Here is a 27266-nt window from a genome sequence, read left to right as displayed (position 1 = left end):
AGTCAAGGCACCATGTCAAGGGAAGGAACGTGCAAGAATATGGGGGACGACGCTATCGTGCCATGAAAGGAAACCGATAACCAACGCTCTAGCACCGTAGTCACACGCTCGTTTTTAATGACGATTGAAATCATTCGCCATTGAAATGCGCAAGCCCCTTTGGATACTTTCCGCGGTCTCGCGCAAAGGAGCCAATTAGGCATCCGTGTTTCTAGTACATTTGGCTTCAATGGTCATTGAAAGAGAGCGTGCGACTTTGCTATAACAAGCCGGGTGCACTCAGTCTCCTGAAGGACTATTCATTACTGGCACCCGCGGCGGGAAGCATTTTTCCGAAAATCGGCTATGTCGTCAGAGCTGTGGTTGCGCATGCAGTGGCAGAATGAAAGTAAACATACGTACAGCACCGCACAAGAACAAAATATCACACATAGAAAAGGTACGCTGGCGCATGCGCAGAGGTAGAGTGTCATCATAACGCACTTTATTCTATCAGCAGCGTTGCATTGACAATACCAACGTAACAGGCGTCGGCTGGCGACACTCGACATCGCAGTCCGTCAACGCAGGCGGTGGCGTCGACACCGATGGAACAAATTCAAACATACATTTTTTTTTCAAAATAAAAAAATTACAACGAGCTGACGATCACCGAACTATGCTCCGTTCCATAGATAGCAGTCAACGCTGTGGAAGCTACGTAAGAATTTCGGTCAAGAAAGGTTATCACTCCACGCGTTACGTCCATGCTTCGCTGCGCGCCAACAGCCTTCACTCGAGCGAGCATGCACGTGAGGCTTCTTGCGATGGGCTGCAAATAAAAAATCTGGAAAGAACAACAAAAATAGAAGCACTCTAAAACAACCCGTTAGCAGCCGTATACAACAGTGCGTTTCTAAGGATAGAAATTCTTTTCGTTCAATACTGAGCCTACATAAGAAACAGTTGCACACAACAGCGGTCAAAAAACATCGAACTATAGTCAAGGGCCAACGAAGCCACTGCAAGAAGTCTCTCTAGCCCCCTCAGCGTTGGCGCTATGCATAGAACGGAATATAGTGACACCAGTAACGCGTCCTGTAGATTGCACTGTCCTCGGCATTGCCGAGCTGTCCTGGCGCATGCCTGCGTCGGGATCAATGCCTGCGCACACGACCGTTTCGTCGTGTTGTGAGAGAAAGCTTGCTGCGAGTCAACAAACAAGCTGACAGGCAAGACTGGGACCTTAATCGCCTTAGTGGCTGTTCCTGTCAGTAGCGCATTGTCTGAAGCAGGGAAGTCAACTCAACAAAGGAACGGACATTCTTGGAATCGGCATTGTTCCATTGTAATGATTTCATTGGCCGAGCGAGGAAACTGCAATTTAGAAATCATGAGCAAGAACGCTCTTAAGTTGACGATAGTGAAAAAAAGCACGAAATAAGTTACACGAGTCAAAAAATATTTTTTTTTCGAATGCTATAGACAGCCTTCCGTGGAACGCATCTCGAGAGGTGCTATCGCATGAAGAAGGGTGTCGGTAGCGGCGTGGTCGCCATCGGCACCGGGCTTCTCGCTGTAACGTTCGATCGACGCGGAATATGCGCAAATGAGTGGTACACGTCGTAGCCGAGCAACAGCGCCACAGTCAGGATTGCCAGTAAGAGCAGAACCACGGCGATGTGCACCTCCTGCGAAGAATGCGGCGTCGGTGCGACAACCACAGAATAAGAAGTTTTAATGCGCATTGCTGTACACGAGGTGTGCCAGCTAACATGAACAATTGTAAAAAGAAAAAGAAAAAGAAAGAAGCGCAGTCTTCTGTGTGGATGAATCCAACTGTACGTTTTTAGCAATCTCTTGCAGAAACCTCAGTACTATTGGTGCCCTTCCTAATACCCTGTATAGTAGCTGATATTTAACTCAATAAATTTTTTTTAGTTATTACGCTTACGGACCCATTGTCAATACAAGGTTTGCAAAGCACATCTAAAAACGTCACTTTTTGTGTTGTTTGCGACGTGTTACTTGCGAAGCTGATTTTCCTGTGCATAAAAGTCCGCGGAACCTTTGACAATCCGCTGCTGGCAAGCCACAGCGGCTTTTTTTTTTAAGCACGTAGAAAAGAACTACACAAATAATGCCGGGTGGAAAACAACTGGAAATGATGCTTTCATTTGCGCTCTACGAACGTTGGGTTGACACTGTGGTCGTCAGATTTATTATGTTTGTTAATTATTCAGTGCTAATTTAGGAACATAAATATACAGGACGCTTCCCCAGGAAGTTGCTGATAATATAAAATTGGATCCTCCGGACAGGGGGCTTCGTTTCTATTTAAATCATGGCTAGCTGCGACGCATGTATACATCCTATGCATGAACTGTACGTATATGAGGAAGACAGGTATAGACGACTTATAGCTAAATCACTTACTACTTCGCGCCCAGGTTCTGCATTTAATGGCCACTTCGATTAATTGCATGGTGTAAATGCCGTAGTTACTTGCTGCATTGTTGTCACTGATGGGTTTCTCGTGAGAAAGGAGGAAATTGTAGTGCTGTCATTTGTGGGCAACAATTAAGACCACCTAGCCGTATACACTGATGACACCGTTATTCTAAGAGAAGGCAACTAACCTTCGGCAACGGCGGATCTTGGAAGTAGTACATCTTGCGCGTACCGAGTGTTGTAAGACGTGACTTGGCGAAGCTGTGTTCCGACAGCTGCAGGCAGAATGAAAACCGAAAACAGTTTGATTAACGTCGTGTATCAAGGTGCAACTGTGTTTATTCCAGTAGGGGAATCAGAGCGTGAGGTTGCTACATATAGTTCTACGGCAAAAACTGTCTTGCACATGCAACCGAAGCTGCCATTGCCGGCTGCGATTGGCGCCGTGGCAGTTTTCCTCGCAGACTTTCTACTAGAGGCGACAGTGGCGCTAGTGTCTATGGGAGCTGCAAACATGGTGGTTCAGCGAGCGTGATAATGATGGTTAGTAAATGAGTGTGCCTAAAGATCTCTCTCTTTGCTTCAGACATATTTGTGACATTCTGCACTGTTAAATTTCCACAAAATATTGCAGTATAAAGGCCCAAAGTCTCATTGACTTCAGCGCTTATAGATATAGGAATGCATCAGAATTTGGGCCGAGAAAGACAAACAAAGCTTAGTAAACAGAGCCGTAAGAACGTGTGAAGCCACAAGTACGAAGATAAGATGAATCCATGAACTAACTGTCATTCCCATGGCAAGGGAACAATCGCAGCGCCAGCGTTTCTTCTAGTACTTTTGGTAGTAAATTCCGTGGCATGTCTGGTATCAGTCACCGGAAGTGGACTTCATGGCGGAGAAGATAATAATAAGCTGTACTGAACCACTGCCACTGTGTAAATAGAGTGCGACAAGATGCTGGTGGGAGCTGGTCGCACTAATCCCCTCGCTATCATGCACCAAATCGCATTAAGCGCACTGAGCTATCTCGGCACACGCTCCGCATGGTGCGTTGCGTGCGCGGTGCGGACTGTGCCCCCGTGTTTTGGAGAAAACAACGGGCAATACGCTCGCGCTGACAAACACTTACAAAATGAAAACTGCTGGTGCAATTCGCGGCAATTGGCCCAGGAAGATGTCGCGGATCGATATAGGTCAAGGATTAAATTACGGGAAACATCAATGCAGGGTGGACATGAGGGGAACGAAGGTGGTTTCCGACCAGATGACCAGTTGAAAGAGAAACGCAGGATTGCTCAAAGGTGGAACACCAGCGATCAGCCTGAAAGGCAGCCTCTCTTAACGTGGATTACGCAACCGGGGACATCGCGACCTTCGATCACATGATCGAGGAATCCGAGGCCAAGAACGTGACAAGAGAATGACGAATATAGCGCCGCCGCCACTCTGCAAGGAAGCTCGCATCGTCCCACGAGCGCCTCCTGTGTCGTTTGAAGAGACCTTGACTGAGGACATTTGAAAGCGAATGCTTGCCTTGCAAACCCTCGTGGACTTGGCTGACCATCGCTTCTGCTACTATTTGCAGTATGGCTCACACACAATACAGCACGCATGCAATGAATCGGCTTATGTATAGACATTCGTGCTGGCGCGGCTGGTTTTCTGGTGACCGGCTCTGTTCTCTAAGCAGTTGAGCAATGAAACAAAAGAAGGTGCCTAAATATTCTTACTTTAACAAAACATGCGCCTTCGAGCGCGTAATTTCTTTATTAAAGCGAATACTGGTATGTTTTCTTCTTCGGAAATTCTATTTGAGTATAGTGAGTCAATTGTGGCGACAATGCAACAGTAAATTGGGCCTATCCCGGTGTTGCCATAATAGAAGCATGGCTAATGCCGGAGACAGTAATGCGCGGTCCCGTTGTGCAATGCAGAGTGGAAGACGTACAGATTTACAGAATATGCAACTAACCGCTTTACGGGAGCTTCGCTTAACATATGTTCCAAGTAGTGAGATATGCAGATATTCTAACGGTTTTTCTTTTCGCTGTTGCGGATGCCTCAGTCGTCGTGAAGCGAGGACCTATCTGAGGACATTCCCTATTGTCATGCTCACAAGGGATACTCTGTAAAGGCACAAAGTCGCAACATCCGTAAGTGCAGGCAAAGCAAACCATGGTCTTGCATATAAAACTCCAACGCCGAATAAGCCATGGTATGCTTGGAGCAAACTTTCACGACGAACTTCGCGAGTCAGAAAGAGAAGTGGCGTCATGACGTATAATGTTCTTTGACTTGCGATATACACGGACGAAAAAAGAGGTGGACGCAGCGGCTCTTTCACCGCGTTGTTGTCAGTGCGACACATGCCTGCTTCAAGAAACAACTGCATGATTTGTGACTGCCTGTTGAGTAATATTCAAGCTACGTGCGTAACATAGCCCTGTCTCTGTTTTACATGTGCGTCGAGGAAACAGGATGTCTGACACGACATTGCCTGAATCTCCATATAGCTGTTGTAGTGCGCCAGCCCCTTCATCGCGTTTTTCCCCCTCGAGTCCTGATATTACATTGAATTATGGTACGTTGCGTCGATCTAAGATCAGCACAAAATTTCTCGAAAGCACTGTGCTAGACATAAAAATTGTAACAGCGCAAACACATGCAACCACAAAGTACGAAGGGCGAGACACAAGCGCTGACTGTCAACTAAATTTATTGATGGAATACAGATATCTTATATAAGGGGAAAGGCAGAAGTGAAGGGGGGAGGGAGTTTCCACGCTGTGCTACACAACGTGGAAAAATTGCACTCTTGAGAGTGTTCTCTCGAGTCTCTAACTCACCCGCTTACGTCCATAAAAAGGGCCTTCTTTACAAGGCCAAACTTGTGTGAAATCCGCACGGCCTTCCGCGCCCGTCTTCCGCACGCGTGCGGCTAACTGCAGGAGTCACGCAGAGCTGCAAACATTTCGCAAAAGTGCACCAAAATTTGTGCAGCTGTTTGCGACTCGTGGCATCCACCCGACACGCTCGGAAGGTGGGTGGATGGTAGCACGGACTGAGCGCAATCGGGCCCTGAACCTCACAGGTGAGTTGTGCCGAATGGCAGTAAATACCACGTGCCTTATTCAGGGTGGCTTTGGCGAACGGTGTGGTACTGGAAACGGTGCGCGGCGCGTTCGACAGATTCACCGCCGTTGCCATGCCCGACTTCGTGTAGCGGGAAGATGCAGTCCTCGTCGCACAAGAGACGCCAGTCGCCTTCGCAGCATGACGTAGTGACGTCAAAGCCATGTCCCACGTGGAGGGGATCACATGCGAGTTTTAAAGCGACGCTTTCTGAGTAAAACCACCCTGACTTTGATTACCGTGGTTGCGGCTGCTGCTACTGGTCTTGTCTTGCCAAAACGCTTACTTACAGAAAAAGAAAGAAACGCCTGCCTAATGGCGCGATCGAACCTCAGTTTCCCGTGCGCAACAGGCCGATGATCTGGCCAATCAGCCAAAATCTTGTTGTTTTAACTGTAAGCGAGATATGATTAGTTTTCTTTAAGAGTGAGGTACCCCTTCAAGCAATATAAAGACAACAAAGAAATTACTTTCAAAATGTTGTAGTAGCTAAATACACATTCAGCCCCCTTAGTTGCTAAGTGGCATTGGCGTTGTGTTTCTAAGCACGAGCTTGGACGATCGAATGCCGGCGTCGGCGGCCGCATTTCGGTGGAGGCCAAATGAAAGTACGCCCGTGTACCGTGCACAGGGTGCACGTTAAAGAACCCCACACGGTCCGAATCAAATCGTAGTCCCGCACTATGGCGTGCCTCATAATCAGACCGTGGTTCTGGCAATTAAAACCGCATAATTTAATTTCAAATAAACGCATATTTCCAGAACAAAAGTGCTCAGAACCGTTAAACGATAAAGAGACAACTATCTGATTCATGCTAAAATGCCATATTTGAATTCGCAGATCACTAGTAATTGTTTCTAGAGAAGAAATTTGGCATTCCCGCTCATATGGCTCACGATTATACATGTAAAAATGCATACAGGACTCAGATACTTTAATGGGAAGGTGCGGTCGAGCGCATGGCCGTACAATACCTGCAGCGCCGTCTGATGATAACCACAGGCGCTATCGACGAGAGTTATGCAGGTGCAGTGCAAGCCGGCCAAAGACAATGAGCCATGAGCGCACACGCAGCGTTCAGGTGGTTATCAGGAGCCGGTGTTGCAGGTATCGACAACAACGTGCCCGCGTGTTCCGTTTATCATATATCTGAGCCACGTACAGTCACGTCGACGTAGCAGACATCACGAAGGAGTGTGTAAAGCCAACAGTCACCTCGCGACAGGTGCTGTCGTTTAAAATTTTTGAAGTCGCCGCCGCTGACCAGGCTAGAATACCTGCCAACACAGCAGGTTACAATCGCACAAATAGTTCTCGCCCGTCCCCATCACGTAGCTCTCGCGCCGTACTTCCCTCAGCGTACAACTCTTGCGAACATTCTTAGGTCGACTAACATTGATTTCCTCCTCGCTACATCACTGCATCGGTGCCTCACAGTATGTATTAGCGTGAACTGCTGTTTGCACTTCGACATAACTTGTTAACGACATAGTTCACGAACCTTAAATATTGCACAAAATAAAGTTGCTGGCTTGTGCGGTGCATAAACATAGACATTGCACGACACTACACATTGGGTATAGGATGGCAATAAAGCCAATCGAGATTAATTAATTTCTTCCCGAAAGGTTCGCTCCACGCAGATTGCAAAACGTAAGATGGATCTGAAGAATATTTCTTGTAGTGTTACACAAATCGTTGGTTTGTGCTGCTAAGCCAGAGGGCGCGGGATCGAATTCCGGTCACGGCGGCTGCATTTTGATGTGGACGAAACCCGAAAACAGCTGTGTACCGTGCACTGGGGGTGCGTTAAAGAACTCCAGGCGGTCAAATCCGGGGCCCGCCTATGGCATGACTCATAATTTTATCGTGGTTTTGACACCTGAAAACCCCATAATGAATTTTTGACGCAAACCGTTGGTCTCAAGCGTTCAAGTTTTTTTTTTCATTCGCTAAGCCCTAATGTGCGTGAAGCTTACATACAGGTTGTTGCAGCGAGCACATTAAATTAAATTGTGGGGTTTTACCGTGTCCAAACCACTTTCTGATTATGAGGCACGCCGTAGTGGAGGACTCCGGAAATTTCGACCACCTGGCGTTCTTTAACGTGCACCTAAATCTAAGCACACGGGTGTTTTCGCATTTCGCCCCCATCAAAATGCGGCCCCCGGGGCCGCGATTCGATCCCGCAACCTCGTGCTCAGCAACCCAACACCATAGCCAGTGAGCAACCACGGCGGGTCAGCGAGCACATTAAAAATTTTTTAAAGGTTGCCTGTGGCCGATAGCTGAATTCCAGTTTATGAACCGGTCTACTCGGAGCGGCGGACACTACTTGCCCAAAAAATTGAAATGTAAAATTGACTAATTAACAAGAATTGACTAATTAACTTTTAGCTAATTATCTTATGACCCATATTGCAATTTACAAATTCTAGCAGTGGACTTCGCGAGACGGACCCACTTGGAACGAATTCTAGGGCTGATCCCAGTTTCCAGATACAAATTCCTGAATTTGCGGAGAAATGCATTGGCGTTCCTGTTACTTGTGTGCTTCAGTGCATGAAAGGACGTTTCGTTAACAAATTAACTGGAACGCCCATGCATTTCTCCGCAAAGTTCGGGAATTTATATCGAAATTAGTGTCATCTTGAAAGTTCGTTCCAAGTGGATCCACCTTGCGAACCCCACGGCTAGAATTTGTAAGTTGCAGTATGGACCATGAACTAATTAGTTAAAACTTAATTATTGAATTTTTATTAATTCGTCGATTTTGCATCAAATTTTTTGTGCCAGTATTGTCCAACGCTTCTCCTAGACCAGTTCAAGAACTTGAATTGTGATATCTGCCGCAGGCAACTTTTAAAGATTTTTGAATGTGTTCGCTGAAACACCCTGTACATCGAGGCACGTGCGAGGGCTTTTGTCTAGTGTTTCAAATAGTTCCAAAAATATGGTGCCTTCTCGCTTATCTAAATTACAATAGAGTATGCAAGTTATCCGCAGTGTGTCTCCCGATTTTATTCAAAACACCGCCGATGTAACAAATCTTACCTTAACTACTACGAAGACTAACCATCATGTTCCCCAGCATATCTGTTTTAAACTCGCCTCGAACTCGTATTCCCGCGGTGGTATCTCAGTGCACTATGACATTTCAATCCAGAGCTCGAGGTAGCGGGTTCGATGCCGGCAGTGGTGGCCGCATTTTGTTGGAGGCCAAATGCAAGAACGCTCATGTGCTAAGGTTTAGGTGCATGTTGAAGAACGCCATGTGGTGAAAATTACTCCAGAGTCCCCTACTACGGCGTGCCTCATGATCATATCGGCGTTTTGGCACGTAAAGCCCGGGAGTTTATTATTACTTAATAATTATAATTAGCATCATAACGAAGCTTCAAATTAGATCATTAGCTCATCGAACTTTATTTCGTAATTCTCTCAAGTTATACATATTTAAGTCTGTTTAAACAGCACGCGTCCTGTACTACAGAGTATTGACCCTTTCCTGCTCTTAATTTTGAAAGTTATGCTTTCATTTGCGAAGTATAACATGTGTAAACATGTTTCAATGTGGAGAAGGTTTGTATAAAACGAACAAACAATTTTCTTATTTGCTTTGTCTAGAGAAATCTTTTCTAATTTTGTTAGCGATATTGCGTACAAATTTTACAGGAGGTCCATCCGACGATTCTTAATTCGGGACTTCGTTTGATAACTTCCTTCGCAGAGTTTTGTGACTTGATATTTACCAATGTACCTGAAAACCGAACAAGGCCATCATACTTAGCACGACAGCGATATTTCCTGCGTTTTGTCTCCCCTCATGCTTTTTAACAATGACCTGAACCTCTTCATGATCGGGCCTCTTAACAACCGGTGTCGGTTGAGGAAGAGCGGCCACGTTCAGCTGCTTCCCTTGACGGCTGTCTCTGGATGGCTGTGGCTTGGGCTTTACGGGTGCCTGTGCATGGGAGGCCGCGTAAATAAGGGGCAATACTCAACAGGCAGCCACAACATTTGCAAAGACTGCAAAAATGTGTCCATTCTTGGGAGCGGGCAGGAAAGGAACAGCCACCGAAGTATCCAATCGATAACCGCGGCTATCCAACACGCCAGACTAGTTAACGAAGATGTTATTGTATATATTTATTTGAAGCATAGCACCTACCACAAATGAGAGCCAAGGCATGATAAAAAAACCGCGAGGAACGCTCGACAATCGAAGAAAAACACAACGTTTGAAACATCTCCACAGTATCTTTCATGGTACAATTGGTATACGCAGAGAGAACTATATAAGGCGACCAAGTTTCTGGTCACAATGCTTTGACCATTGGTTCACATTCCGTGAACCTGCTTTGAAGTTAGATTTGTGAAAGCTGTCTTTTTTTCCATAAACCTATTTGTCGTTGCAATATAATTTTTTTCCACTGTCATGAATCCTTCATCTGGTAATAATTGTTCTGTTTCATAAAAGTGATCGGCCTCGCTCGGTATTCTTCAATGCAGCCTCACCCTGCAGCCTGCTAGCTTCCTGGCTAGCTCAGACACTAGAGCGACTGGCACAGAAATGTATTGTTCCGGAATTCGATCCCCAGGCCAGGACCAACTTCTCTACCACTGCAAAACTTCGTTTATGAGAAACCCGTATGAATTTCCTTTATTTTATTTTGACATGCTCTCGGTAGATGACAATCTTATCTTTCACGAACCTTCCTGCACCTTGTAGGCTTCTGTAGAAATAACGTTTAATTTATTTCTAAATAAATTTGTCCCCTCAGCCTACTCTGGTCTGTCGACAGAAAGCGGAAGAGATCATGCAAAACATAACTAAAAGAAAGGACTGGGTAGTTTTATATGTTCAGGATACAAGCGCTCAGATAGCTTAATTACTTCAAATTTCAAACAGCAATGACGCTCCCGCAATGTTATAGCAAGATTAAATATTTTTAATGGAACCAGCGCCAATATTTGATGTGTTTCTGAATCTCTATGAGAACCACCAACGAAGGATATGTGAGGAGAAAGCCAAGGGCACAAATAGGGGCAGCAATGACGACAACGCGCGTAAATCAAACGCCGGAGTTTTGAACAGGAGTAATATTTCTAGAAAACACCTATCAATGTGTCTGCTTATCATTAGGTCCAACAGTAACGAATACGAAAGTGCCCACTGTGTGAGCGGCTATAGAAAGGCGTTCGCCACGACACAGACAAGCGCCCTCGCCCCACAGCTCCCTCCATGCAACAACCCAAACTCCTGCCCGTGTTATTGCTAGTCGATGCAATATTCTTCACAGATACAGACACTGGACATCAAGGCACGCGTAGACATGCATGTGCAACTTACTGCACGAGTTTTCGGAGCGCGGAATTGGCAAACCAGTTAAATTTGCTCATCATATCGCCTCTCAGCCAAAACTTTGGTGAACGATTGCGTGGTATTCGGTGAAAATTCCTACTGTAGATATGTTTCACCTTGAGGGCGGTTGGATTGTCTGCGACAAAATGGTTTTTCATCAAGTCCCATGCATCGAAAAGTAGGGGTTACAGGAAGCTCATTGCTTTCCCTATTTCACCTACTCCACTTGATTTCTCAAGTATCATCATCAGGCGGCTTCTTTAATGGAAGAAGCCTCTTGCGTTGATGCAATAATTGGAAATGGAGCAAGCAACGCTAATAAAATATTCCGTGCGCCGTTGAATAATTTCGTACGTGTTTTCTAGCAATATTATGGAAACTATACTCAAACGCGATGACCCCATTAATTACGTAGGAATGGTGTGGCAGATTCATGACCTTAATTATTAGACTTCGCAGAGAAATATTTCAGTATAGCACGATAAACTTTTATTTATCGTGCTATATCGTGCCTCCCCCCCCCCCCCCCCATGCCTTACTACCTCTAGAGAAAGCAGGTACAACTATAGGACAAGCATCGTATAGGTTCATGATTATCGCAGCAAATTTGGGATAATCAGCATTTACACTATCTCTGTGCCCTCACGTGTTACGTCTCTATCTTCGCATTTGCGCAGTTATTCTCTACGGTATACATCTCAGTAGTTCGAGCTGTGCTGATTCCTGCATCAAGAGCTAACGCTGCTGCCTCTGCTTTCACCTGTGTCAATTTTGCTGGATGTTGCGGCTCCACACTTTTGGGTTTAACGGCCACTTGCGCCACGGGAACTTGGTCAAGGTGCGCCTTCTTATGGTCCCCGTGAAGCATGGGTGGCTGAGGCTGAGGCGGAGGCGGAGGCTGAGGCGGAGGCAGAGGCAGAGGTGGAGGCAGAGGCGGTGCCTTTGGGGGTGCCTGTGAGAATGGGGGCCAGAGGTACATGGCGCGACATACGCGGTCGTAAATCGAAGAACTTCGCAATTAGTTGAAAATTTGAGGATAGTAGTCCGAAGCTGATATTGCGACTATAGCGCTTAAGTGACGCGCAACCTGATATACACACCACGCTTATCTGTCCACACACGTGCGTTTCTTAAGCCCTATGGTACATGATATAGCTTGTTTGCTTAAGTGCAACAGCACCGAGGCTTGTAAATATATGGGAAACGCTACTTCAGTCATTCAGTTCTAAAACCTGTGCAATCCATAGTGCATATCTCAGTTCAGGGTTGTACACATTGAGCCACTTAATAGGGCAGTTCACAATGCTAAGTTGGTAATCGTACTTCTGGTTACTTTTAATGGTTGACACAAGTTGGCTGGAACAACCTGTATATACATACGCGCCGTAAAGGTTGTGTGTGTCTTCAAAACAAAGTCCTGTCGTATGTAGCTAGTCCTTAGCGCGTTTTTATGAAAACAGGTAAGGGGCCCCTTGTGAGAGCCTCAGTGGAGCTTATCCTGAACGCATTTGGCGTATTTCGTCGATCGTAAGTGCGCTGATCACCTTATCTGTCCGCCCCCCCCCCCATCTCTGCCGTTTTCAGACCAATACACATTAATCGGTAGTGACGGCGGATCCGGATCATGAGACGGAAATAATCAGAAGAATAAGAATGGGCTGGGGTGCGTTTGGCAGGCATTCCCAAATCATGAACAGCAGGTTGCCATTATCCCTCAATAGAAAAGTATATAATAGCTGTGTCTTACCAGTACTCACCTACGGGGCAGAAACCTGGAGGCTTACGAAAAGGGTTCTACTCAAATTGAGGACGAAGCAACGAGCTATGGAAAGAAGAATGATAGGTGTAACGTTAAGGGATAAGAAAAGAGCAGATTGGGTGAGGGAACAAATGCGAGTTAATGACATCTTAGTTGAAATCAAGAAAAAGAAATGGGCATGGGCAGGACATGTAACTAGGAGGGAAGATAACCGATGGTCATTAAGGGTTAGGGACTGGATTCCAAGGGAAGGGAAGCGTAGCAGGGGGCGGCGGAAATTTAGGTGGGCGGATGAGATTAAGAAGTTTGCAGGGACGGCATGGCCACAATTAGTACATGACCGGGGTTGTTGGATAAATATGGGAGAGGCCTTTGCCCTGCAGTGGGCGTAACCAGGCTGATGATGATGATGATGATTATGATGACACATTACTCTGTTTCCTCCTCCTCCTCTTCAATTACCTGAGCCTTTTGAGCCGTAGCCGCTGCCCCTGCCTTGTCCACCTTTACAGCCTCCTTGGTCACCAAGACTTTGGCAGCACTCGGCCGTCTTGGTTCCTGGCCAGGTAACGCGGGCTGGTGCACGGCTTTCCCGGCCTCCTGTGAATACCGAGCTGTCGTTGCGTGAAATGCGGCCGGAAAGCGAGTAAGAAATATGATCACTACGTTGAAAACGCGCAAAAGTGAACAGTGACCCGCACCACAAGTGACAGCGTGCTGCCTTCTGGTGCATTCCCTTGTAAGAGTGTGAACAAAAGGTTGAGGGGGCACTTAATCTTTAGACGAACTAATCTAGATAACATTTCACGTGTGTTGAATAATTCTGTACGTGTTTTCTAGCAATATTATGAAAACTATACTGAAACGCGATAACCCCATTAATTACGTAAGAATGGCGTGGCAGATTCATGAACTTATTAGACTTCGCAGAGAAATATTTCAGTATAGCACGATAAACGAAAGTTTATCGTGCTATATCATGCCTCCCCCCCCCCCCATACCTTACTACCTCTAGAGAAAGCAGGTACAACTATAGGACAAGCATCGTGTAGGTTCATGATTATCGCAGCGAATTTGGGATAATCAGCATTTACACTATCTCTGTGCCCTCACTTGTTACGTCTCTATCTTCGCATTTGCGCAGTTATTCTCTACGGTATACATCTCAGTAGTTCGAGCTGTGCTGATTCCTGCATCAAGAGCTAACGCTGCTGCCTCTGCTTTCACCTGAGTCAATTTTGCTGGATGTTGCGGCTCCAGACTTTTGGATTTAACGGCCACTTGCGCCACGGGAACTTGGTCAAGGGGCGCCTTCTTCTGGTCCCGGTGAAGCATGGGTGGCTGAGGCTGAGGTGGAGGCTGAGGCGGAGGCGGAGGCGGAGGCGGAGGCTGAGGCTGAGGCTGAGGCTGAGGCTGAGGCGGAGGCAGAAGCAGAGGTGGAGGCGGTGCCTTTGGGGGTGCCTGTGAGAATGGGGGCCAGAGGTACATGGCGCGACATACGCGGTCGTAAATCGAAGAACTTCGCAATTAGTTGAAAATTTGAGGATAGTAGTCCGATGCTGATATTGCGACTATAGCGCTTAAGTGACGCGCAACCTGATATACAAACCACGCTTATCTGTCCACACACGTGCGTTTCTTAAGCCCTATGGTGCATGATAGAGCTTGTTTGCTTAAGTGCAACAGCACTGAGGCTTGTAAATATATGGGAAACGCTACTTCAGTCATTCAGTTCTAAAACCTGTGCAATCCATAGTGCATATCTCAGTTCAGGGTTGTACACATTGAGCCACTTAATAGGATAGTTCACAATGCTAAGTTGGTAATCGTACTTCTGGTTACTTTTAATGGTTGACACGAGTTGGCTGGAACAACCTGTATATACATACGCGCCGTAATGGTTCTGTGTGTCTTCAAAACAAAGTCCTGTCGTATGTAGCTAGTCCTTAGCGCGTTTTTATGAAAACTGGTAAGGGGCCCCTTGTGAGAGCCTCAGTGGAGCTTATCCTGAAAGCATTTGGCGTATTTCGTCGATCGTAAGTGCGCTGATCACCTTATCTGTCCCCCCCCCCCCCTATCTCTGCTGTTTTCAGACCAATACACATTACTCTGTTGTTTCATCCTCCTCTTCAATTACCTGAGCCTTTTGAGCCGTAGCCGCTGCCCCTGCCTTGTCCACCTTTACAGCCTCCTTGGTCACCAAGACTTTGGCAGCACTCGGCCGTCTTGGTTCCTGGCCAGGTAACGCGGGCTGGTGCACGGCTTTCCCGGCCTCCTGTGAATACCGAGCTGTCGTTGCGTGAAATGCGGCCGGAAAGCGAGTAAGAAATATGATCACTACGTTGAAAACGCGCAGAAGTGATCAGTGACCCGCACCACAAGTGACAGCGTGCTGCCTCCTGGTGCATTCCCTTGTAAGAGTGTGAACAAAAGTTCGAGGGGGCACTTAATCTTTAGACGAACTAATCTAGATAACATTTCACATGTGTTCGGCTCCGCAACAACGCGCGCTCAGGAAATGTGGGAATAAACTCTGAGAAAGAATAGGATGTCTTGTTCTGTTTCTTCTACGCAGTTCTACTGGCGCAAGACCTGATGGTCTAAATAGGAACACGTAGAACAATATGCCTTAAAGACTAGTTCGTTAAAATTGTTTGTAAGGACGCTTATAGTAAACTAAATTGTGGAGTTTAACGCCTCGAATCTGTACGGTGGGCGAGGAGGGACCGTATAACAGAGACCACCGGATATATTTTACCCACCTCAGGTTCTGTAGTTCGCCATGCATTTAAGTACATGAGCGTATTTGCATTTAGCCCCCGGTGAAATGCGGCCGCGAAGCAGGGAATCGAGCCGGCTACCTCTAGCTCAGAAGCAAAATGCCATTGTATTCTCTGAGCCAGCATTGCGAATTGTAGCTCACGTATCGGTCCTTCGTGCTTACTTTACGTGTTACAAATATCACTGCCATGCACTTACCATCGATAGTTTTCTTCCGGTGACGGAGGGTGGCGGAGGGTGGCGGTAACTGAAGGTCCTCTGTCCCGGAGCTGTTGGTGCCAGCCCGCGTCCCGCTCCACTTTGACCACCTGCCGCAGCCGAAGGCCGCCAAGATTTTCCCTGGTTATCTTGGGCTCGAGACATTGCGACTTGAGAAGATCCTCCGCTGCCTTATTTCTGGGACGCAGATATTCAGCCCTACGTTGGCGTTGCTCATAAACCTCTCAGCCCAGAGATCGAGCTAAGGAGCGTCTTCGTCTTTTTCGCTTTATCCTCACGAGCGGCAGAGCATGGGCTAAAAATAATAGGAAAAAAAACGCGTATTATAAAGCCTTCCCGTAAGTCTTCGGTTAACTTGTGAATACTGCTGTACATGTGGTCATCTTCATGGTAATAAATAACATTCAAAAAGTTAACTTAGACAAATCGTTACGACCTCTTGCCTACGCCAGCCTTAGCTAATCACTAATGCTCCCTGTAGGAGCGCTCTTCCTGTAGTGCGGCAGCAAGCCATTACGTAGAAGTGGCACACGAAGTCGATTCTGAGGTCGAGTAAATCTGTCTGTTCGGATTGACAGACGTCCGTCTGCTAGCCTGTTTGGCAGGAGCTCAGCCCGCGTAGCCTCGGCTATTTAATGGCTGAGCATTAAACATTCTACTCTTCAAGATCTGCATATGTCTGACGACTGACAAGGACATCATCAGAACGAGCAAGCGCAAATGCCCGCAAGGCTTCTCAAATTAGAATAAATGGCACACGAGCGCTTCCGCATACCACCCAGTCGAAACGCTGCCGCCGTGGCTGAGACTTTAACCCGCGACCTCGTGCGCGGCAGTAGAAGCGGAGAAACCTGCACGACGTAGCTAGATATGTTGATGAACGGAGTGTCTTTTTATTGCACTAGCAATCATACGCATGCACAAGGTGCGTTCGCGCCGTCGGTGCCGTCACCGTGGTGCGGTCTTGGCATCCGGTGCACACGCCACCCGCGCGTGGAGGGTCAGACGCGAGACACGCGCAATGCGTCTGACTGCAAAAACGACGGTGTGCCCACTGGACGCATCCCTCCGTTCAATCGATTCGACAGCGAAGACGGCACTCTGTCTCCCGCTGCTGGCATGATCGATCTGCGTACAGACACTATAAAGCGTTCCCACCCAGCACCCGTGCGCTCAACATCGTTGTGCATTCCTGGCCTCAGCGAAATGGACAGCAACTTTCATTTACGAGCGCCGACGTTTTTCTGTCGGTGCCGCTTCGTGCACCACCGAAGGGACGGCTGCGTTGCGTGCTAGGTGCCTAATAGGCACCTCGCACGCAACTGATGGTGCTGCGAGGTGCCTAATAAGCAACCTCGCAGCACCTTCAGGCACCCTGTAGACTAGCGCTCCGTCTTGTCCCACCTTTCTTTCAGTAAGACTTGTTCGCGCTGCACTCTAAGAATAGTTTACACCCTTTGGAGTGCCCCTTTTGCCACACAACACTAATGGTCATCTGCCTTGATGCGTTTCCTTTCTTTAACGCTGCGAGCCCGGTACTTTCCAGTAACGAACGGCATGCGCGTTATCAGCATGATAGCATTTCCTGTCGGCAATGCTATCATGCTGATAACGCGCATGCCGTTCGTTACTGGAAAGTACCCGGCTCGCCGCGTTAAAGAAAGGAAACGCATCAAGGCAGATGACGATTATTGTTGTGTGGCAAAAGGGGCACTCCAAAGGGTGTAAACTGTTCTTAGGGTGTAGTAACAATGTCACAGCAAATGCCTGAACACACTAGCACAACTTTATGCGTTAATCACTCCATTATTTGTCCAGTCTCTCTGCACGCACTGAATTGGCGCATTCTCACTTATTACGCGCGTACGCAGGCGCACACACAATGTTCTGGGGTCGTCGGCCTTACAGTGCAAAGAACAAGTTCACACGCAGAAAGAATTTACAAGTATCTGTTTATTACATCCGTGTTCCTTGGGAAAATACATCAAGGTAACCATTGAGTCGCTTTAAGGCATTGGACAAATTATGCACATCTCGTGCCTCGGCAGATCTCATTTTATAATTCGCTCGCGAACTTTCATTCTTTCAGTGTCGAACCTCAGTGCAACACAGTCATGCCCTAGGCTCACTCCACGCTCGATCCATGCATGCGCTGTCAGCTGGACGACAAAACAATGGCAGCCGTGGAGATGACGTCGTGAATGCACCTCGAGCATATAATTGCTATGGCAGCACAATTTGTCTGCCTCCAATCAGTAGTGTTTAACTTTTGTCATTTATTATGCACAAAACCTCACCCGATTATGTGCCCTGGATAACGACTAAAGCATTTGCCCGTTAATGTGTATGTAGAAAAGAGCTGCCAAACTAAAGCTTGCTTTTAAAATCGAGCTTCATTTCGTTGCTGCTTTCCAGAGATCCTCAATTTGAAGAATTAATCCCGAATAGTTACGCCTCGTGAAGAGGACGCGCCTAAGGGATACAAAGAGTTTAACTCCGAAAGAAATAGAAATCAGTACTTTTGTTGAGCGCAGTCATGTCGTAGCGGCAAGCGCCGACATGAAGTCCGTTCCGTCGCATGGCGCCATAGCCAATTTTCTCTCAAGATTTACTTCGTAACACGGCTGGAAATCCTGGCAACGCGTCTGTGCCACCGAAGCGTTTGCGAAGGTGATAAAAGTCGGATAGAGGGCTCTGTCATGGCTGCTATGGTCGCTGATCAGAGCGCTCAAAAATAAAAGGACTGAAACATTTGCTGCCACTAGTCTTAGAACGTTTACCTAGAAACTTGGCGACGTGCATCTCACGTTGAACTTCTGTATTCAATATAAGCATATGGCAGGCAAGCGAGAAATACCAATTAGCCATTTCAAAAAAAAAAAAAACTTGTTCTCTTTGTTTCCGGTGCCCGCGAAAGAATGGAAAACCACTGGTCATGTCTTGGCGGCCATGACGAGACGGCATTCGGACTACCTCGGTATGCTAATTGCTCACAACTCGCGTTTCGCGTCCAAAATATTCATTTGACCATGTTGAGTGCCAAAGACACGACCTACATGGCAGTCCATACGACCTCCTTACTCTCCCCTTTTGCTGTTACCATCATCGAATACCATTGCACTTAGTTCTGAGAAAAATACCCTCAGTACTAAGACTTTCCTCCTTGCGCAAGCTCGCAAACGCTGCCTCTTTGTATATTGACATATGTGCTGCCAGAGCCTACCTTGCAAAGTTCTCAGAACCCGCGTTTGGCACATAAACCTTCCAATCTGCCTTACATTCATTGCTATTCACTCATGGCGTAAATGCCAAAGCGCATGCCTATGGAGTCTGAAAGCACGTCAGGCACACACTATAAGCATTGGAACAAGCCGGCTCAATAGTGCCTGTAATTAACTTTGACACGAGTCTCACTTGCAAAGCTTGCTTGTTAGCACACAAAGCGTAAATGAGACAGAGCATGCTTTCAAACTTTGTCTGATGGTGTGATCGAGTAGACTCCCCTATTGGCCTTTCACTGACTGTACCCTCCTTTTGATTAACCTAGATTCGATCTGGAGCAGTGAAATAGATGCTAAATTGCACACCATACCCTTCCGAAAGGCTGAGACTGTTGGTTAACCGCAAATTGCGCAATAGATTTAACTTCGCATTCTTTAAGAGGAAACTTTAGCTCGGGCCCAACTCCAACGCGGCATATTGAAATAAATGTAAAACGCAAGAACGCTTTTCTGAGATAACCCCTGGACCGATTTTAATGAAATTTGTTGCACTTGAGAGACAAGGTTAAATACTAGGGACTGTGTGTAGCACAATTTAGATTAAGGGCCTGAATGTTTTTAAAAAGATGTTAAAATATTCGAAAGTTCGAGAAAAGTAGAAGCACGAAGTTTACAAATCAATAGCTCTGCATCAAGAACACATATCACGGTTCTGTAAACGGCAACCATTAGATGATTGAAAGCGGACAAATTTGTCATGTCATTTTATATTTTACGTGAATTTGTTACGATCTGTACAAGGGTTCTGTAAAATCTGTATTTCCATATTACCACATTTTTTTGAGATTGATGTGTAACATCAATTTTCTCCGCTTTACGTGTACTATTAGATAGAATTCACATAATTGTGATATTTTTAATTGCTGAGTTAGAGAGTTCTAAACCTTATAATTTCGTTCTTTGAAAATTTGTGATTTTATAAATTTTTATAAAATATTGGCAACCTAAACCAAAAATTCAATATAACCAGTCACTAGATTTTAGTTTTTGTTTTAAATGCAATAAACCTAGTCAAATTCAGTGCAGTGGTTGTCGAAAAAAACGAATGATTCTTTTACATGCATTTACACAGGAGCACCAGAGCTAAAGCTTGCTCTTAAGAAATGTAGGAGGAAATAAACAATGTCGTCCCCCTGCTTCTGTTTTCTATATGTATAGTGCTGCTGACATTGTTTGTATTTTGGTGGTGCTTCCGTGAAGACGAGGTGCGGACATGAACAGGAGTCGCTTCGCGCCAAGTGTTTCAACCTAAATGCATAGGAAAAGAGAAATAGTTTTTCTCAATTTCCACTGCACTAACTTCTATGAAGATAGTTCAATTTAAATGGAAAAACCTTTTGCCCCAGAAATTCAACAATATATGCTGAACAGAGGAACTCGCGCATCACATACCGCAAAGCTGTGTACGCACGCCCTTCGAATGAACGCTATCCTCTTGATGTGACGTAGTGACGGTAGTGACAAATGGTACTGGTGAAAAGGTAGCTCGTATAGCCTTACCTTATGAGCTTCATTTCAGCTCTTTCTAGGTGATTACAAATTCATACGCACAGCAATGCAAAAGTACTCTGCACTGCCTTTTTATCTCGGCGAGATAGTGTGAGAAGAGAGCACTCGGCTTTTTGTTATATGAGTTGCCTCCCTTGTCTCGTGCTATATCGAAGCGCACTAATTTCGCAGATATTACTTTAACTGTGCAGTCGGCTGATAAATCCCGAAGGAGCCGTAACTCTGTATTTCGGGTCGACGGCCACTCTATACCTCACGTGCCTGCATGATTCTTGGCGGTGCTTTTCTGCTTCGTCCTTGTTTTCTGTTTTGTCTGCTTGGTTGTTGGGCCCTTGATGGCGCGGACACTCCACCACCATGTGGCTGACAGTGTCCGGGACTCCGCAGCGGTAGAAATATTGAAAGCTCATCAGGAAATAAAAAAAAGAAAAGTAAGCCTTTCAAATGTCACGTGACCAAATCACACCATTCAGGATGGCGGGGTTTGCACACACACGCGTTGTGCATGAGTTGGGGTGACATTATCGGGTGTTCACTTTTAGAGCTGAAAACTTTCGCGAGATTTCACCTCCTCCAGCACCGGAAACGTTCAACGTCTATACGCGAGAAAGTGTCTGGCACTCTGCCAGCTGTGCTCTGCATTCTCAAATGCAACAAATTTCATTAAAATCGGGCCAGGGATCATCTCAGAAAACCGTTTTTGCATTTTACATGTATTTGAATAGGCCGCGTTAAGAGTATGGCCTGAACTAAAGCTTCCTCTTAAGCTAAAACGGGAAACAATGAAGGAACAAAAAAAAAACTGATATGAACACGTAGGAACGAGAAAAAAAAACTGCTGGAGTACAACAGAGCAGTCTTCTCCTTGCTTTGATTCTTCCACGAGTCTGAACCTTGTTTTGTTTTTGTTTCTGCCCTTTTGCTGCAGTAAATTTCTGGTCTTCCTTCTTTCGTAAACTAAAATTATGGTCAAGAGGCCACTTGTCCTTCGCTTCTCACCATGTATACATTCACGACAAAAACAGGAATGACACAGTTTGTAGTCTGTGATTTGTTCCTTTAATAGTGTAATAAATAGCTCGAGAGCGTGTGGACGAATTTCATTTCAATAACGGGCAGATAAGCCCAAGTCTTAGCTCATACTTATTCTGCTAAGTTTCGAGCATGTGCTTAAATATATAGCAACGCCTTTGCAGACAAGAAGAGGACTGCGCAGCATGACCAATGGAGTCCAGCACTGCAGATCGTTCTGATCACCTGCGCACTGGTTTCAGTGTCGGTGGCATTCCTCGGAATCTGTATCGTGCACGTCTACAGGAAACGGTGGAAGTCACGATGAACGACACGCCAAGGCAGCGTCAACGTCAAGCCAGGGAGCAGGGATTGAAGGTGAATTCGTGACCAGACGTCGTACGTCGCCCCAGCCGAACATTGCTGACAATAATGGTAGGGAACTTGGTAAAAAAAATTAAATTATGGGGTTCTAGGCGCCAAAACCGCGATCTGATTATGAGGCACGCCGTAGTGGGTGGCTCCAGATTAATTTGGACAACCTGGGGTTCTTTAACGTGCACTTAGTGCACGGGTGTCTTTGCATTTCACCTCCATCGAAATGCGACCGCCGTGGCCGGGATCTGATACCGCCACCTCGTTGTGTTGTGCTGCTTAAGCACAACACCAAATAACCATGTTGGGTAAGGAACTTGGCAAATCAGGGTTTAGATGCACAATATAAAGCTCAAACGCCAGAACTGTCAAATATAAAATGCGGTTCCGTTCGATAGCAGGAGAAAGTGTGGTCAATTGTTTTGATTTTGGCTCGCGAAATTCATTGTCCCAAAGAAACAGATGCCCTGTAATGTCACGCGCGCAGGTCACCAAAATAAACAGACCCACTCACAAAATATATATTTACGTTAAGGTTCAATCTCATTCAAATGTATGTTGTATATGGGAAATAAAGCACTTACATACTTGCTTACTAAATTTAAAGTCTTTGTTTGCTGGTAGTACGGTATCATTACTACCTTTTGTTGTGTTATCATCGCCGCTTTAGCGATAGCGGCGGCGCGACTATCGCGACAGCTTGCTATATTAGCCCAGTCATGCGGCCACCGGGCTGCATTCCACTACGAGCCGTCATGGAATAAACCACGTTTGGTTCTGCTTACGCCTCTTCCTTCGGCTGCGGTTTGAACCCCGCGAAAACGCTACATTGGCGACGAGGGCGGGATGCTGAGCAATTCTGCGGCAAGCTGACATGGCAACAGAAGGTCCGGCAGCGGCGGGTGCAGTGGCGCAAATCGTGGGTCGACTGGGACACATCGAGCCATTTGACAAGTGCACAAGCGACTGGCCGTCGTACGAGGAACGCTTGTCGTCGTTTCTTCAGGTCAACCGTATCCCCGAGGACGACAAGGTACACGCTTTTTTGAGTCTCATAGGCCCAAAGACGTACAGTCTTCTCAAGTCGTTGACCACGCCGGAATCGCCGTCAGCTAAATGTTTCGGGTTTTTAAAGAGACTTCTTGGTGACCATTTGTCACCGAAGCCGTCGGTAAAAAGCGAACGCGCAAAATTTCACAGAAGAGCACAACTTGAGACTGAGTCTATTTCGGAATATGTTGCGCAGTTGCGGAAATTGGCACAGACATGTGAATTTGAATCCGCCCTTGATCAGTCATTGCGGGACCGTTTTGTCTGCGGTCTGTGCCGAGAAGATATACAGCACGTGTTATTCACGGAGGATAACAAGCTAACCTTCCAGAAGGCCGTAGAAAGAGCGCTAGCCATGGAAGCGGCGACAAAGAGCGTTGCAGAAGTGCACGCTTCCGAATCAAGCGTATCAGACGTTCACAAAGTCGGAGCGGTTGGGAAAACTGATATGACGCAGGGAAATTGCTACCGCTGCGGATCTGCGAAACATGCAAGCAGACTGTGCCCGCACGTTGCGGCCATTTCTTTCAAATGTGATAAGAAAGGGCACATTCAAAGAATGTGCCAAGCTAACAAGAGAACGACGAAGGGAGCGCGTCGAAACGCAATGAAGGGGTTGAGTCCCGTTCAAGCTTCTGTTAGCGTGAAGGGAATTGTTTCGCCTGGTATGGAGCCGATAAAAATTTCAGTGCAAGTACAAGACGTACCCTTGGAAATGGAGCTGGATACGGGGGCTACTGTGTCCGTAATGTCTTTTGATCAGTTTCATCAAATGTTTCCCTCCATCAAGGTCGTGCCAACGACGCTGAAGCTGCGGACATTCGACGGAGCTATCATCCAGCCTGTCGGAGTGGCTCACGTTGCCGTGCAGTACGGAGAGCAGAGGGCCCAGCTGCCTTTTTACGTCACGAGAGAAAAGGAACCCCCTCTGCTAGGTCGACAATGGTTGCAAGCCATCCGACTCGACTGGAGCCGTATTTTCAAGCTCATCGCTATTCCCAGGTGGGACGTTTCTGCCGTTTCAGACTGCGCGCTCTTCTAGACAAGTACCAGAGCTTGTTTCAGGACGAACTGGGGACAATTACAGAAGAAAGAGCGACATTGTCCCTGAATTAAGGTAGCGTGCCAGAATTTATGAAGGCAAGAAGTGTGCCTTTTGCATTGCAACCAGCAGTCGAGGCTGAACTTAAAAAGTTGGAAGACATGGGAGTCATTTCGCCAGTCGAGTCAAGTGACTACGCGACGCCGGTTGTGCCAGTAGTAAAGGACGGTGGCATAAGACTATGCGGCGATTATAAGACCACCCTAAACCCTTGTCTTGAAACTGATCGCTATCCACTCCCGAGAATCGACGAGTTGTTCACGGCGCTCGCAGGAGGCCAAGAATTTTCTAAAATTGACCTAAATCGAGCCTATCAGCAGGTAGTAATGTCAGAATCGTCAAGAAAGTATTTGACACTAAATGCTCGTAAAGGACTGTTTTCCGTAAACAGGCTGCCGTTCGGTGTTTCGTCGGAACCTTCTATTTTTCAAAGAATTATGGACACAATGTTGAAAGGCCTGAAAGGCGTCAGCTGCTATTTGGATGACGTTCTCATCACCGGCAAGACGTCAGACGAGCATTTTGCAAATCTCGAAGCGGTTCTGAAGCGGTTAACGGAGAGCGGCGTTCGAGTAAGGAAAGAAAAGTGCTCATTTTTCCAAACGGAATTGCGGTATCTGGGTCATATTATCAGTGCAGCAGGTGTCAGCACAACGCCAGACAAGATAGAAGCACTGATGAAAGCGTCCGCACCCACAGGCAAGCAGCAACTACAGTCGTTTCTGGGCGTTGTAAATTACTACGGGAAGTTTGTTCCTCGATTGTCTACTCTGGCGAATCCACTTTACAAACTGCTGCGTCGCCACCAGCCATGGCTCTGGGATGAATCGTGTCAAAGGGCATTCGAGGAAATCAAGAATGCGTTGGCGTCATCCTCGATCCTGGCGCATTACGACCCAGATAAACCTTTGCAAGTGGCATGTGACGCTTCCCAATACGGCGTGGGTGCAGTACTTTCTCATGTAACTGAAGATGGAAGCTCTCGGCCTGTGTTTTACGCGTCGCGCACATTAACCGAGGCCGAAAAGAAGTACAGTCAGCTAGAAAAAGCGCTGGCCATTATCTCTGCCGTCAAAAAGTTTAATTTCTACATCTATGGGAGATGTTTCACATTGACTACGGATCACAAGCCATTGCAAACAATTCTTGGGCAAAAAATGGGCATTCCACCAATTGCAGCGGCACGTTTACAGCGATGGGCTGTCACGTTGTCCGCTTACAAGTACTCGCTCGTGTACAAAAAGTCCAGTGACAAGGCAGAAGCAGATTTTTTTTCAAGGTTCCCGCTCCAGGGTCCTGAAGACGGTACATCTGAAGGCGAGGAATCGTTTTATGCTTTGCGTCTGGACTATGCCGTGCCCGCTAAACAGATTGCGCTCGCTACAGCACGTGATCTGGTGCTCAGTAAAGTGCTCCAGCTTACAAGCATAGGCTGGCCATAGCATTTGCGAGATGCGAGCTTAAAACCATTCTTTGATAGACGTTTGCAGATCAGCGTGCATCAAGGGTGCCTCATGTATGGCCTGAGGGTTGTTATTCCGTCCCCTCTTGGAGAAGCCCTGCTCGACGAACTGCACCTCGGTCATCCCGGCATTGTGCGGAGAAAGGAGCTGGATCGCAGCTATGTGTGGTGGCCGTCAATTGATGCAGACTTAGAGACAAAGGTACGAAGTTGCCAAGCCTGCCAGGAACAACGGAATGATCCAGTTAAGGCACCTCTGCATCCCTGGTCATGGCCGACCGCACCATGGAGGCGAATTCACTTGGTCTTCGCAGGACCTTTCCGAGGAACTATGTTTTTAGTCGTTGTAGATGCTCACTCGAAGTGGCCGGAAGTGTTCGTTATGCGAAGCACAATGTCCGAGCGTACTGTTGCCTGCTTGCGTGAACTTTTCTGCAGATTCGGAGTGCCGGAGATGGTGGTGTCCGACAATGGACCACAACTGGTGTCCGAAGAGTTCAAGGCGTTTATGCGGAGCGTCGGGGCCAGACACGTCGTGAGCGCTCCTTGTCATCCAAGCACAAACGGTCTGGCTGAGCGTTTCGTGCAAACGTTGAAGTCTGCTCTACGCAAGTCATCTCCCGGTGAGTCTATCGAAGAAACACTTCACAACTTCTTATTGGCATACAGAAATACGCCTCACCCTACGACTGGAGGAGCTCCAGCTAACATATTGATGGGTAGACGATTGCGCACCACGCTGGATGCAATGAAGCCTACAGTGGAGGGGAAGGGGATGCACAGTCAGTTCACCCAAATGCAGCAGCGCAGGAGCAACAGGGACTGTTTTTGTGTTAATGACAGTGTTCTAGTTTGCAATTACAGAGGCCCAACGAAGTGGGTTCGTGGAACCGTTCTGAAGAAGACTGGACCAGTCTCGTACAAAGTCATGGTAACCACCCCCCGAGGCAAGTTCATCTGGCGTCGACATCTCGACCAGCTGCTGGCTGGCGCCGGCCCTATGGTGACACCAAGGGCATCCGACTCCGATTTCTCGGAGGGGTTCCTGGTCTTCCCTGAAGGTCAGACTGGTGACCAGCCAACGTCAGAAGAACCGATTCCCGGAGAGTCCGTCCCTCCAGCTCCCGCTCCTCCATCAGAGACATCGGCTGCGCACAGGCGCTACCCGTCAAGACAACGCCGTCCACCCGAGCGATACTAAGCCGTTCTTTAACTATTGTATAAGGATACAAGTGCACCCTCTAAAATAAAGAGGGAAGAGTGTTGTGTTATCATCGCCGCTTGAGCGATAGCAACGGCGCGACTATCGCGACAGCTTGCTATATTAGCCCAGTCATGCGGCCACCGGGCCGCATTCCACTACGAGCCGTCATGGAATAAACCACGTTTGGTTCTGCTTACGCCTCTTCCTTCGGCTGCGGTTTGCACCCCGTGAAAACACTGCACATTTCGTTGAGTTTCGAATAAGTAATTCGAAACATCGATGAAATATGTTAGAGTGGTGTATCTCGTACAAATTTTATCTTTTTTTTTCTACATCCTTAGAGACGGAGTCCACTGTTTCGTAACGTGGCGAAAATCGGAAAATGTATTACTAAGCTTCATGCTTAACTTTATAACTTCGCAACTTCCTACAACTTCTGCAAAAATTTAAGACTCAGTTGAAATCTTGTTGCCTTCGGCATAATACGATTTTTTCCCTTAAAATACAGCCAACCTCGTTATCTGTCCAAACACGATCAAATATTGTCGTCTCTGCATTTAACCCCCATTTGTAAATAAATCC

General features: G+C 46.9%; 2 protein-coding genes across 13 annotated transcripts in view; one reads left to right on the top strand and one right to left on the bottom strand.

Annotated features, from left to right (window-relative positions):
- LOC139060785 (uncharacterized) overlaps positions 1 to 26843 on the top strand; it is a 50263-nt gene extending 23420 nt beyond the window's left edge. For 3 of the 8 annotated variants that reach the window (XR_011515042.1, XR_011515040.1, XR_011515044.1), the window contains 4 exons: positions 13203 to 13336; positions 14878 to 15011; positions 18608 to 18667; positions 21677 to 21952. Coding sequence is in view for 1 of the 8 variants with exons in the window: in XM_070539926.1 (XP_070396027.1) it covers positions 21755 to 21869; positions 25919 to 26056 (253 nt within the window). In the remaining 7 variants the exon portion in view is untranslated. Of the gene's footprint in view, positions 1 to 9536; positions 10217 to 13202; positions 13337 to 14877; positions 15012 to 18607; positions 18668 to 21676; positions 21953 to 25918 lie in introns of those variants that run through there. The other 5 variants (XR_011515043.1, XR_011515041.1, XR_011515038.1 and 2 more) reach the window with 5 other exon arrangements.
- LOC139060783 (uncharacterized) lies at positions 545 to 15962 on the bottom strand. Of its 5 annotated transcripts, none has more exons than XM_070539921.1 (9): positions 15670 to 15962; positions 14828 to 14965; positions 13918 to 14151; positions 13153 to 13290; positions 11692 to 11883; positions 9392 to 9530; positions 5560 to 5699; positions 2619 to 2705; positions 545 to 1670 (listed from the first exon to the last, which is right to left on the bottom strand). In XM_070539921.1, the coding sequence occupies exons 1-9, from the start codon at positions 15832 to 15834 to the stop codon at positions 1497 to 1499; spliced, it is 1407 nt and encodes a 468-aa protein (XP_070396022.1). In that variant the 5' UTR covers positions 15835 to 15962; the 3' UTR covers positions 545 to 1496. The 5 variants fall into 5 exon arrangements, with proteins under 5 accessions (XP_070396022.1, XP_070396023.1, XP_070396024.1 ...); XM_070539922.1 differs by having other exon boundaries at positions 5560 to 5697; positions 9417 to 9530; XM_070539923.1 differs by lacking the exon at positions 5560 to 5699 and having other exon boundaries at positions 546 to 1670; positions 2619 to 2707.
- Positions 26844 to 27266: the final 423 nt, after the last annotated feature.

The sequence above is a fragment of the Dermacentor albipictus genome, chromosome 6, assembly GCF_038994185.2.
Source record: "Dermacentor albipictus isolate Rhodes 1998 colony chromosome 6, USDA_Dalb.pri_finalv2, whole genome shotgun sequence".
Lineage (NCBI taxonomy): Eukaryota > Metazoa > Arthropoda > Arachnida > Ixodida > Ixodidae > Dermacentor > Dermacentor albipictus.
The sequence above is the reverse complement of the archived record's forward strand: the minus strand, read 5'-3'. Positions and strand labels throughout refer to the sequence as shown.